General features: G+C 44.9%; 1 protein-coding gene across 2 annotated transcripts in view; it reads left to right on the top strand.

Annotated features, from left to right (window-relative positions):
* The window catches only part of Cacna1d (calcium voltage-gated channel subunit alpha1 D), a 294,805-nt gene that overhangs the window by 161,063 nt on the left and 119,761 nt on the right, over positions 1 to 13,981 (top strand). For both annotated transcript variants that reach the window (XM_055612225.1, XM_055612224.1), the window contains exon 7: positions 3,402 to 3,505. In XM_055612225.1, coding sequence (XP_055468200.1) covers positions 3,402 to 3,505 — 104 coding nt within the window. The remainder of the gene's footprint in view (positions 1 to 3,401; positions 3,506 to 13,981) is intronic.

Raw genomic sequence — 13,981 nt, 5'->3', positions numbered from 1 at the left:
CTCATCGATAAGACGCGCAATTAGATGACATGATCTTTTTTCTTCAACATAGAGGAGTTTGTTTGTTTATTTCAGAGGAAATGTCTTGAATGTAGGAAATTAATGGCAAAGTGTTGGTTTGAGGAGAGTGCTGTCCATCTGAGTGCCCCTATGGCCTCCTGTGTTGGCATCAAGCTGTTTCTTCAGGGGTGCATGGCGCTGTGGAGGTGCTTCCCGATGGACCTTAGTTGGAAATACTTGAGATCACCTAACAGCCCCTCTCAGCCAGAGGACCTGGGAAATTCTTCTGTGTCCCAGCAGCCAAGGGCTGGCCTTTTCCACGGTCCATGCTTTGAGGCATTCCAGCAGTTTCCAAGAATTACACAACCCCAAAAGCCTTACTCTTTCCTTTACCTTGAGGCATACATGGGCACGTAAGCCTCTAAAATAAGAGGAAACTGAAGCGACATAGAAAATTGTCTTGGGTGCCAAGTGGCCCTCTATGATGTGGCTGACATAAATGCTTTTAAAATTAATCTAAATCGAAGTGCTCTCCCTCGAGCTGGTGCCTCTGTTGTTGATGAGGAGCATGCAGACAGAGCCCTGGGTAGATTGTGTGTCTTTAACATGGATACGTGGGGGACCAGCCCAGCATTTGCAATTTTTCCCTATGTGTATGACAAGCTTTAAGGACTCGGCTCTGTGGCAGGTGTGTGGAGAGAAAGACTAGCCCTGACAGCTTAAGTTTCATCTCTCCTGGCCAAGAGAAGAGGTGCTGCAGCTGGTTGTGTTTAGCTCCTGCCTGCCCTCACTCCTCTTCAGCTGTCCTTCTGGGTGGCAGTGATTTCAGAGGATAAAGTCCACAGACCGCCCACCCCCAGGGAGTTGAGATAAGATGTTCCCTCTACAGCGAAGCAGAAAGCTGTTACCAGAGCCCTATCCTGACACACTCTTGAGGTGTGAGGAGGTCAGTCGAGGCAGGTGGCCAGTCTCAAGAGTGAGGTGTCTAATGGGAGCCATGCACTAGGCCACTCTCTCCTCTGCCACGTACATACGCCGCTCCAGCAGAGGCTAGACATTTCTGTCAGGTGTTGATTCAAGGCCAAAGTTCTGGCCGTCAAACAAGGCAACCTGTTTCTTCCCTACATGTGGGTTTTTAAATAAGTTTGGCAGTGTAGTTGCTTTGGGAGAATTACCCTCTGCCTTCCTGCTGAAATTAGTTTATCCAACTTAATTAGATCAACAATTGGAGCCATGGCCTCAGCTCATTCATTCCTCTAATTGCTGATGTGAAGATGGATAGGGGTTCTATTAAGCACATCAGTGTTCTTGTGGCCAAACAGGTGTTTCATAATGCCCTCTCCCTAGATTCCAGCAACAGATGTTAGGTAATTTTTTTTAATGTTCCCTTTTCCTGTTTGGCTTCTTCATGAGGCAAACATTGTGAAATGCGTGAGCCTCTTTCTGTAAAGCTAAAAGCTGGAAGCAGATAATGTGCAAAAAGGCACAGGGCTTAAAACCCTAAGGGTTTGCACCTGCTAGACAAGAGCAATGGGCCTGTCCGTATTATGGAGTGGCTGAAGATTCAGGCTGCTCCTGTAGAGCAGGGCCTGGAGCCATCTATTCTGTTACCTGGTTGGTCCTTAAAATCGCCTCCTCAGTGAGGAACAGTTCGGGGTTCAGTCCCCCACCCCACCCCCGGACACTGACCTGTGCTGCTGGAAAGTTCCATCCAGCTGTTCAAGCTGTTCACCCCCAGACCTTCCCTGGGAAGCCTGACAAGGAGGCCATGCCCGAATGAGCAGCCGAACGCCTCCAACTAGAGTCAGGTGCTCTGCTGCCCCAGGCCTGCCTTTTTGAACACCTGTCACGTCACAGTTGGGGTGGAGCAGATATCCGTTAAAGCCAGGTTCTTTTAGTGGGCACAGCTGAGGGGGTTTGGAGGGAAACAGCTCCCAAAACACCCCGGAACACACGTCAGCTGTGACCTCAGAAATATTTTCTTGTTTCCGTGTTTACTTAGAAGTACTAAATAGTCATTCATTTATTCCATATTGATCTAGTTCACTGGCTGCAGATAATCTAAATCTAAGATGGGCCTGGTTTCCTTGGGTAGGTGGAAAGGATGATTGCCTCCAGATAGACAGTGGTTATTTTAGATTTATTTCTTTATTTTTCGAGTGGGTCTCACCGTGTGGCTGGCTGGGCTGAACTTTAAGTGTAATCCAGGCTGGCCTAGAACTGCAGAGAGCCATCTGCGTCCTGGGTGCTGGACCAAAGACATGTGCCACCATGCCAAACTAGTTTTTCCTTTTTTAAGAGTTTATAGAGTCAGATGTTACAGGTTTGACACTACAATGAAGACTTTTCCACCAAATTTTAAAAGCAGTTAGGACTGACACCTGGGGTGGAGCAGCAGCCAGGACCCAGGGAAACACTGGCTCTGTCTTCTCCTGAGACTCCTGGAAACTGCTCTTCAGGGCAGTGTCCAGATCAGAGCCAGGCCTCATTCCCCTATGTGGGAAATGCTGTTGGCCTGAAGCCTCCATGAGTCTTCATTTGTGTGTACAGGCATGCACGTGTGCCTGTGTGTGTTGAGAATGCGAAATGAATGTCTGCTGGCTGCTGCTGTCTCAGTCTAAGGAAATGCCTAACTCAATGTATAGAATTTCTCTCTAACGTGATCCTCTCTCCTTATTAGATTCTCCTATTAACCCACTCCTGTGAGCCTGTCTTATTTCTTACAGATGAATGATGCTATGGGATTTGAATTGCCCTGGGTGTATTTTGTCAGTCTCGTCATCTTTGGGTCATTTTTCGTACTAAATCTTGTACTTGGTGTATTGAGCGGGTAAGCTACATCTCTTTCATCTTGAAAGCAGAGTCCTGAGGACAGGTGCCAAGACCACACAGGCTTTGCTAGATGGGCCAGTGGGGTGGGTACCAGTCCCTTTGTATTGCTTGCTCTTCTACTGAGGCTTCCCAAACCAGGCTGGCTCCTGGAACCTCACCAGCTGTCATGAAAAGAAAGCCATGGAGAGATTATTGACCAGGAATTAATTAATCAGTATTGTTGCTTGGGATTTAAATAATTTCCCTTGCCTTGGTCTTTTGTGTGTCCTAAAGTGAGATACATTTATAATTGCTTTCTTGGTCTGGATCCAAATACAATGCCCATTAATTGGCACGAAATTGTAGCTGACTGAGTTGTCTGGGCTGACTTCGTCCAGTCCCTTCCTGAAGATTTCGGCCTCAGGGTTTACTCTGCCCTGAGGGAAACTGTGTAAGGGTCCATGCTCATCTGCGCCCCTTCCCTAGAGTGCTGACCTTCAACCCAAGCCCTGAGTGGTCCTGCAGCTGCGGTCGGGGCTCTGTTCTTTGCTAAATGGATAACTGATAACTGATCTTCTTACATTTTACAGGTAAATGATGCGATAGGATGGGAATGGCCATGGGTGTATTTTGTTAGTCTGATCATCCTTGGCTCATTTTTCGTCCTTAACCTGGTTCTTGGTGTCCTTAGTGGGTAAGCAGTTGGATCTGTGTTGCACATTTTCCTGCTGCCACGTGGGAGGCAGTCCTGCGTGTCTCCCAGCTGCTCCCCGGTGGCTTCTCTGCATGCCTTTGGACTCTGTTGTCCCCTCTGTGTGTTGCTTTTGGATTGAATTGTTATTCTTTCTGCCTGTATCTGTCTGTGAGATTCTGTGTTTCTGATGCTTGCCAAGCACTGTTAACTTGACGAAAATGTTTCCTTTGGAGGTGAATTACAAGCAAGCAAAAGGCTTCCTAGCCTTGCTCTTCACCCAGGGAGGAACTTTGATCTTTTGTGGATTTCATTCCCTTAGTACATGACCTGGCCCTCTTGAGCCATTCTCAGCACGTTATAAATAGTGGTGTTTCAGATTTTGTGGTAAAGCCTAGATCAGTACATAAATACCTGGCAGTCTCCACATCCACCTTCCTGAGATTGGGACCCTCTGTTAGCTTGACTTGTCGCTGCTGTCACTGTGTGAGTTAAGATTCAGTGTTCATCTTCTCTTAATACAGAATGATATTTAGCTTTTACACACATGTTCCCTACAGCCTTATTGTCTCCATCATTTGGTCACCATTTTAAAAATTCATTCTGTTGAATGCCTAGCTCTGGACTTCCCCTCCGTCTGTCAGGTTTAGATGGGCCTGGGAAGGCTATGTGCTGTGGGGTTGTGCTCTGCCATGGTGGGAGATGGTATTCCAAAGCCCCTGTGGGCAGAGGTGGATCTTAGAATCTCTGTGGCACCCCAGAAAGTGGAGTCCCCCCTCAAAGCAGGCTGGGGGCTCTCTCAAAAGCAGCTGCCTATGGGGGAGTTTGATTCTGGCCTGAAAAACACTACAGGGTTCTCATCATTAATCCTCCCTATTTAATTATATTGTGTTGTTGCCTTATTGTTATAGAATAAAATATTTAATTAAAAATTGTATTAAATTTTAAATGAGGTTACTAAAAATGCTTTGCCTTAAGAGTTAGACACGTACTGTTTATAGTCTGTACAATGTGAAAATTTAAGAAATAGTAAAATAGCCAACCTTTAACTCAAAACAAAGGCACATACACACCATCAGTTCCAGCATGCGGCCATTACCGTGAACAGCCCAAAGCTGTTTATACCCTCTCCCCCTCACCCAGACATTCGCAGGAAATCACACTGATGGGCTTGATCCTAAATGAGTTTAACTGCTCGCTCGCTTTATCTTGCTCTTTCAGAGGCTGTGTCTCAGGGACATGATGTCTTCATGTATGCTGAGTTAGTAAATTGAGCTTTATCTTGGTTTTGGGAGATGCTGCCTTTTGCAGAGCAGAAGGCAGAGCCCTGTTATCCACCATGACTCCTTTCTTCAGTCTCCTTCAAGCCTGGCTTGCCACTGAGTATGGTCAGTGCCCTAGAAAGTCCGTTATTTGCAAGTGCCCCCCCCCCCCCCCCGTGAGAGGAGTAGGACCTGAGGACTGAACTGGGGAAATGGCACCCAGCACCTGGGCTCTCTAGGTGCTGAGACTGGGAACTTTAAAAGGCCTTCCGCCTTGACTTTATCGTTCATTTTAGTTTCCTTCCTTCCTTCCTTCCTTCCTTCCTTCCTTCCTTCCTTCCTTCCTTCCTCCTTTCTTTCATTTTTGAATCAGGGCCTTAACTCTGTAGCCCAGGCTAGCCTGGAACTCACTGGAACTAACCCAGACGAGCCTTGAACTCATGATGATTCTGCTGAGTGCTGGGATTAAAGGCACAGGCCTCCATGCCCAGCTATAAGACCTTCCTCCTTTTGAGCGTGTGTGGCCTGAATTTGGGGTCAGGATAGCGAGTGTGGCAGCTACACTTGGAGAAGCTTTGCCACAGGAACTACCCATACAAGGCCAGCAGCTGCAACTGTGTTGTGAGTTCCTTGGCGCCCCGTGTCTCCGTAACCCAACTAAACTGACGGAGGCCATGGAAACCACTAATTTTAACAGTGCCAGTGACGTGCCTTATCTTTAGTTCCCTTTCCCTGGGCAGGAGCTGTTGCCCCAGCATGATGAAGCAAAGATACAAGCCAGCCAAATCATGAGGTGTTTAAAACCACTAAAAGCAGAAGATAGGGGCAGGGGCCCAACACGCAGCATCAAAGGAAGAACTCAAAGCCAGAGGTCTAAAAGAGCACACAGTCTAACAAAACAGTTTACTGAGGTAGATCTTGAGGGAAAAAGAAAACTATGAAGAGAAACCAAAAGATATTTGAATGTTAAAAAGCAAACCTAAGGCTTCCCAGTGATTTTAGCTGTCAGCTCATGCCGTGCCCAGACTCCAAGGGGGTACACTCCTTCTTTCCTCCCCTCCCATCCCACAGGCCGCTTTGTTAAGAAATGCTGAGGCAGGCTCCGAGTGGAGTCAGAGCTGGATCTGCAAAGCTCCTTGGTCGGCATTCTCCCAGTTCCTGACGAGGGCCTGGCTCTGGGCCAGAGGCCAGGGGTGCCAAGGTGTCTAATACACAGACTCTGGCCCTGGGCTCAGGCTGGAGCCCAAGCTGTGTAGCAAGTGCCACAGCTGGGAGGTGGGGGCTCTCAGGGGAAGCTCCTGGACCCTCCTGCCTCTACCATCTCCCAGGGTCCCTGCACTTCTCTGCCTGCCCATGCCCCTCTTGTTTTCCCATTTGCGTTTTTGTTGTTATTGTTATAGCACATTTTAAAAAAATGTTAGTTTAATCTTAAGATTCTTCACAGTTTTTTAAAGGAATGTTATAGTTATTATAAAGCTAGAAGAACACAAAATGCTGGAAGGCATTTCTATGGCATAGCCTTCCAGGGCTTCGAGACTTACAGGTGTCATCTCAAAAAACAAACAAAAGGAAACAAAACCCCTAGGTTCCAAGTGTCCAATGGTGGGGATTTCAGTCAAGGCCTCATGCATTATTGCCTTCTAATGAGGACTCGCTAGGTTACAGTGACAGTTCATGTGTCTGGAACTGAGCTCTTTTCTTTTTTAAAATTTTTTAGTGTGTGTGTGTGTGGGGGGAATGTGTGTGGTGTGTGTGTGTGTGTGTGTGTGTGTGTGTGTGTGTGTGTGTGTTTGAGACTGTTCAGGCTAGCCCTACCTCAGATGGGTTGTCAGCCTCCTTTTGGCCGTCAGAGTTCTGGGGTGCTAAGTGTGTACCAAGGTGTCCAGATGTTAACCCCTTTTTAAACACTGGCTTATGCTTTCATTGTTCCTTCCTTTATGTATGGCCCTGGCATCCTGTTGTATCTTAATCTACACCATAGATTTGGGGTTTGCACATTTTTAAGACATTTGTAGGCTGGGTTTTTTGTTTTGTTTTGTCTGTTTTGTTTTGTTTCCTCCCCAAGGCGAGACCGAAGCTCATGAATTTTGTGCCATATGAGGATGGGTACAGATGACACCATCTTCGCTTGTGGTGCTTTGTGGGAAGAGCTGCGACATCAGTAGCTAGTGCTATGGCTTAGCATCTTGTTGTTCTTGAAGGAGTGATCCTGTGATGGACAAAAACCTAAAAAGACTGCTTCCTTTACGTCTGAGGTCCAGATAGCCTGTGTGTCTTATCCTCTCTCTCCGACATTTTAGAAATGTGGGGACTGCTCAGTTTTAAGGCTGCTCCCTTAAGTCCTGGCCCTGTCAAAGTTTGCCTCAGTGTATATAAGTGGTGTCTGGATTGCCACAGGGTTCCCCAGGGGACAGTGGTACTCACGGGTAGGAATTCGCTTCTCTACTTTAGGATCTCCTTGCCATCTGCCACACCTCTGAGGTGTCAGGTCTGAGTGGTCTAGGGAGACAACCTAGGCTCCTGAAGTCGCAAGGAAGCCCAGACCTGGTCCCACCAGTATGCCGTGTTCACAATGGATCTCGGTCACTCTGGTCTTTAGGCTTGTCTTCCTAATACAGAAATAATCCTGTCTTGCTCCATGCCTCACAGGTGGCTTGAAGTCAGCTAATGAATATAGAACTGCGTAAAAAAAAAAAAATATATATATATATATATATATATATATATATTTCAAGGTGTTTACTCATCTAGCATAGCTAACCTTCAATCCACAGATCTTTCCCTACTCCCTCACAGCCATAATGGTGAAGTGGGGACAGTTGAGGTGGCTCTGTGGAAATTCTCAAGGGGAGAATTTTCTGCATTTTCCAGAAAGTGGTATGCTGTACTCTCTGCCACTAGGAGATGGCATGGGGCATGGGAGTTCTTTGTCAGTTGTTAAGTATTTTGTATGCAGACTAAAGTCATTGTTATTGGCATTGTACATGTGAAGGCTCTCTTCTCCTCTGCATCAGTGGCAGGAATGACATTTCTGAAAGGCAGGGTTCGAGCATGCCAGCTCAAATAACTACAATCTGAGTCTGCTCTGCCTTTTACCATTTATGTGATTTAGGTCAAATTCTTCCCTCTTTGAGATGACTTTCCTCATTGGTGTGTCTGAATGTGCAGCTAATTTCGGTTCCAATCTTGTGGGGGCCAGGGAGCCTTCAGAGAACTACAAAATGTAGATCCTTTGGGGGCAACTACCAGAAAGGTTCTAGGAAGAATAGCTAAGTGATCTGGAACAAGACAAGCTGGCCTTTCTAAGCCAGTTAATAGCAGTTGGTCAAGATAGGTTTGTATTAGTGAAAAATCAAAGCTATATAATACATTTAAATGTTTCATTATATAAGTATGTAAATGGTATAAGCCAATCGTGTCTAAAATATATTACTACATAAACTCCCTCCTGGGCCTTCTTGAATAATAGGGTAAAGTCATTTGTCGTTGGTCTGGGAATTCAAGGCTTTTGCTAACATCTTACAAAAAATATTTGAAATAGTTCTTGTGAAGCAGTCTTTGTATGTTGTCAGGCAATAAACGTTCTTCATTAGTACACTGTCAGGACATAAAACTAAGTGTAAACTGAGCCTGTGTGTCTGGAACTTCAGACTCAGTCGGCTCTAAATTAATTTTGTGTATATGTGTCTGTGTATCCTGGTAAGCCTCAGTCTACCAAGTGACAGACTTCTTTTAAACTCACTTACCAAATTTTCTAATAGAAGCCTATGGGTACTTTTCTGTTTGTTGTGGCAAAATGCCTGACAGAAGCAGGACAGGTTTGTTTGGGCTCGTGGTTTGAGGGTATACAGTCCATGAGGACAGGAAAGTTTTGTCGGTGAGCCTGAGGCAGCTGGTCACATCCCATCTGCATCAGGAAGCAGAGATGTGCACTCAGCTTGCTTTGTCCCTTGTATTCCGTCTGTGACCTGAGCCCATGGGATGCTGCCACCTTCACTCAGGGTGGGCTTTGCCTTCCCTTTGTTACACCCTTCTGGGAGTGCTGTCACAGAGACCGCGTTTTGAGGAATCCAAGTCTAGTCAAGTTGACAGTGGAGCTTAGCCACTACCAGGCCTGTTTATCTTAACTTGAAAGGTTTGGGAGCAAACTGGGAAAAGCAAAACATAATAAAAAAAAAAAAAAAATCAAGGGTGATTTTCAAGACAGTTTGTCTTTCTGAAATTTATTTCCTAGACACCATTCTGAACACATAAAACAACAGGCCCAGACAAAGACAAAGCACGGCTGCTTTCGAGAGGACTTGGCTTCCTAAGTAAAGACTGATGGTACACAGGGTAAATGGGGAGGGGGGGTGAGGATGTTGCTGTAGAGACTGCAGACTGCACTATGCCAGAATTTTGCAGAGTAGAGTCAGGCTTGGACCAGTTATAGTCATGGCATTGTGAGCGAGAAAATCTCTGGTGTCTTCTTGAATACTGGCTCCTGGGCAAAACATACCAGGGGGACAGGGTATCACTTTTGGTTATTTTCTAAGTGAAGACATATGCTCTGGGAATAGTTATTCTACACATTTTTCATGACAATTTACATTTTCCTACCAGTGTCTATTGATAAAAAGTAAAGAGCAAAATTTGCTCAGGTGTCCACACCTCTGACATACCTGTTGTAGGAGAGCAGTCAAAATGTTTGCAAAGTTAAGGGGGATAGCACCAGGTGGCATATACCTTTAATCTCAGCACTTAGGAAGCAGAGGCAGGCAGATCTCCATGAGGGTTCAAGGTCAGCCTGGTCTACATAGTGTGTTACATGGCAACCAGGGCTACATAACAAGAAATTGTCTTAGAAAAGGGGATGATGGAGAAGTCCTCACAGAGACTTCTTACACTTAGATGTTTCCTTCTCTGTGTAATTATTATTCTCCAGGCTTTCAGAATGCCAGAGACACCCTGAAGGGTCATGACCCAAAAGACTCCAAAATATCACATAATTTCACCTTGGTTGGATCAGGCTATCTGCAAAATCTGTCCTTATATCTGGGTGTCCTTCCTCTTGAACTCTGAAGTCATGTCATGAGTAGAGTTGATGGTGAAATGGGAGTACCAGAAAGAGCCATAGTTCTTTAGGAATGCCCTTGGTTTGGCTTTGATAAGTAAGAAATTAAGTCCCAATTTGGCTTTAAAGGGAAAAACAACAAATTTCTTTTTTCTAGTAAAGAACCAAGCTAACCATGCATATCTTCTCTGGACACCGAGCTTCCTTGTTGCATAGCTGACAAAGGAACCATAGAGCTATGGGTACCACGGTCCCAGAAGTGCGCAGGCTGGTAGCAGCCACACCTGACAGTAAGAAGTAAGTGTGACCTCTCTGCTGCTGGCTGGCAGCTGCTGTTTCCATAGAAATGGCTGTTGGATCAGTGGAAACAGGGTAAGAGAAAGGTTTTGCTGATGCTTGTTCCATCAAGCTGACGTCTGTTTCCCTGGCAACAGCAGTGGACAGCAGCCAGGCTCTAGAAACAGATTCAGTAGAGCACTCTCACTTGTCAGCTGTGGCTATCATCTGCTCCTGACCACACACTCTCTTTGATAACACCTAGAAAAGGCCTCTGAGGGCCTGCGAGGCACTGCTGGCCTCACGTGCCCTCCAGGGCATCCATCTTGCTGACGGCAAACTGTGTCCAAAGCAGGCTATCAGTGATCTTCTCTCCACCTGCGCTCATTTTGTTACGTGGCTTAGGAGAAGGGAGAAGGTTGTCAAGGGCAACAGTATTGCAGGGTAGACTGTTGGGTCTGTTGATCTCAGGTCCTAGGGGAGTAGAATTCATTACAGTGATTTTATGCACAGAATTGGCTCTTCACAAAATGGGTGATACCTTAAGAGTTGAAATTAAAGCCATAATTTTCATGTGTTCCTTATTCTGTTGGTGGCATTCACAGCCGCCTACAATGAAAAAGATGTTCATGAGTTTAATAATTTGACTTCTTGTGAGAAACATATTGATGGCTGTCTCTAAGATGCCGCTGCCAACTTCTGCCTGATCCTTTTCTTCTGCTCAGTGTTCTTACATAGGCTAGTAAAACTGCTTGCGTGGCCCAGATATTGGTATTGTAGGGCAGCTTGGTATATATACAAAGATAGTATGTCTACCATATGTGGCACTTCTCTTTGTTACAGTTGAGCACGTTTTCTTCTTGGGGTTCTCATTTTATTTCTGCACATATATGCATCCAAAGCCCAAGTTTTACCCTGCCGACCTGAGACAGCCTTCCACAGCATAAGGGGCAACCTGAAGATGCTCTGGGGTAGATGTCTGCCCTAAATGTCGCATAGATACGTTTTCTTTAAGAGTATCCATTTTCTGAAAGAATGAAAAATAAAACGAAGCCCTGTGACTTATAGGTGTATCTTAGAGAAGCAAATGAGATATGAATGAACAGTACTGGCAGAATATGGATCTGGGCATCTAGAAGAACCATGGAGAACTGTGTACTCTGTCTCTGTGGGACTTTCTGAATGGCTTTTCCTTGGGTTTCTGGAACAGAGTGACTGTGCCTGCAGGCAGTGGTGAGGGGCTGACCCTTAAATATTCTGTACTGTCTAGTTAAGTTCAAAGAACAGACAAGTAAAAAGTAGACAGTCTTGTTAGATTCATTTTGATTATCTCTCTTTTTCTCCTTATATTCAAAACAGAATGGCTTTTCTATTTATCTGAGCAATTTTTGAGTGCCTACACAGAGGTGATATGTTTGCCAAGTGATGCACCTAGCCAGTGGGGTTACTATAATGAGTTCATTGTAGAGGCCTAGGCATGGTGATTCATGGCTGCAATTCTAGCACAGGGGTCTTAGGCATGAGAATCATGAGTTCAAGGCCATCCTGAGCTATGTAGAAAGGTGGGTTGGTTTCTAAGTTTTTGTCTTTATGAAACGTGCTTAACTGAGGATGCAAACTTCTGATGAAAAAAAACATTTATAAATGGCATGGACACAGGACACATCATGCAGTGGGCACAACTAATGCATGGCTGGGGCCTTTGAGAAGTGTCCTGGAGAACTGCAGAACGAACAAATTACCCCCGTAGGCAGACCGGCGGGGAGAAGCATTTGAGGCTGAGCTTTCCATCAAGGCTGGACAATGGGAAGAAGCAGAAGATACTGGAGAAAGTAAACAAAGCTGGGAAGGCAGAGCCTGAGGATCTGAGGGCTTGGGAAGCAGAGAAAAGAGTAGATACTGGCCAGCAGAGCTGAGATCACATGGGTCCTTGTAGAGCCTGTGGTAAGCTTTGGTCATAGCTGAAGGGTAGAGAAGTCACAGAAAAACGTTAATAAAGAATTGGTGCAATTTAAAATTGAATTTTATAAAAATTGTGATATTGAAATGTTTTCAGGTTTCCTTGAAAATGCACCAGGAGGGATTCTGCATTGGTAGACATCAAGAGATGCATAGATAGGTGATAATGGAAATTCAGCAGGTATTATTTGTGGATTCCAGCTGCTAGGCATATAGGTGGTATTTGTTCTATAATCTGTTATGTGTTTTATGAATGTTTGAAATTGTTACTACTTTAATGCTGGAAAATCTGCATATAAAAATCACCATTGCTGTAGTGATATGAATGGATTTAACGTAAAGGGAGAATAAAGGAAGTATATAGGAAGCCAGCCTAAGGCTGCTGTGAGCCGCTTCCAGCCACAAGGTACTAATGGTATCAGTTTGGATCTTTCACTATAAAGAAGTATAAAATAGGACAAAATACAGCATGACTGTTTTCAGGAAAATAGAAGCGGGCGTCACAGGACCCATAGCTCTAGAATTTCCTGTTCTAAATGCCTGGAAACGTTCTTAGAATTGCTGTGGAGGTCAGCAAGGCTCAGCAGAGTATGTCAGTCCATGTACTGATGGGACAGAGGGAAGTTCAGGGCGGATAAGATAGGTGAGATTTGTAAGGCAGAATGGAGGGGAGACATCTTCATAGAAAGGGCTCCAGAAATCTAAATAGAAGTCCTCTGAAGTCTTTGGCCATATGCATAGCTAATTATGTGCCAGAAAACAGCTACTGGAGAACCCAGTGCTGGGCTCTGACTGGAGTGGATAAACCTTAAAAAGCGTGTGTGGGATTTAAAGTGAGATTTCAAGGAAGGTAGGCATTGGTGGAAAGCCACTTTCACTATAAAAATAAGCTTCAGAAATATCAGACCAAATGGCCAATAAATTTAGACACTTGCCAAAACAAAAATAAATACTCATTAAAGGAAGATGCCGAAATGTAGCCACTTCCCCAAATATTTCATCTTATGATCAAAAAAATTGTAAAAAGAATGAGGAAAACAGCCACAGCCATGGGAAAACACATCAGGAGGTGACTGAAACATTCCATCAGGTAATCAGATTTTGAAGTCAATGCTTTAAAGCTGTTTGGGAAACTGGAGGAAAAGATTTGCACACCACACAGAAACACATAGGAATATTATCTTAGGAGTAATACTGTGTCTGGAAAATGATTGGGAACTAGAGGGGGAAGCTGAAGGAAGCTTCACAGACATGCAGGACAATAAGAGGCAAGCTAGTGAATGTGAAGTTGGATTCCCAGAAGAAAAATAGATGAGGGAAAGGAAATAAATAAATGCAAATAAATAAAATAAGTTTAATACTTGGAAGAGAAAACCAATCCTAGGCACATTAAATTTGGTTGGCCAAAAGTTAAGGATAATATTTTAAAGGAACTAGGATAGAGAGAATTGATCCCAAGGATGTCCTCTGGCCTTCACCCTCATGTACACGTACACACACACACACACACACACACACACACACACACACACACACACGAAATTAGGTGGGGGAAATACATTAGGTGCTAGAATAAGATAGAATGTATTGGTGTAGATTGTAGACCTAGGAAAACCAGCCACAGTCCCGTAGAGTGACCCCCTTGAAGAGCTGAAAAGATCTGGAGGTATAGCTCAGTGAGTGCTTATGTGGCATGTGTAAGGTCCAAGCTTTAAGCCCCAGGATTGAAAAGAAGAAGAAAAAAAAACTCTGCGCAGCAAACATACTCCTCAGAAAGGTTAAGCGAAGCGTGGTGGTGCTGCCACGTGCATTGATCCGAGTGTTGGGAAGCAAAAGCAGGTGGATCTTGCAAGTGTGAGACCAGCCTGGTCGGTTACACGGTGAGTTCTGTAACTGCTGCATAGAGAAACCCTGTCACAAAACAAAACA

Source organism: Psammomys obesus, unplaced genomic scaffold (assembly GCF_907164565.1).
Source record: "Psammomys obesus unplaced genomic scaffold, mPsaObe1.curated_primary_1811, whole genome shotgun sequence".
NCBI lineage: Eukaryota > Metazoa > Chordata > Mammalia > Rodentia > Muridae > Psammomys > Psammomys obesus.
Note: the sequence above shows the minus strand (reverse complement) of the source record. Positions and strands in the feature narration are given on the sequence as shown.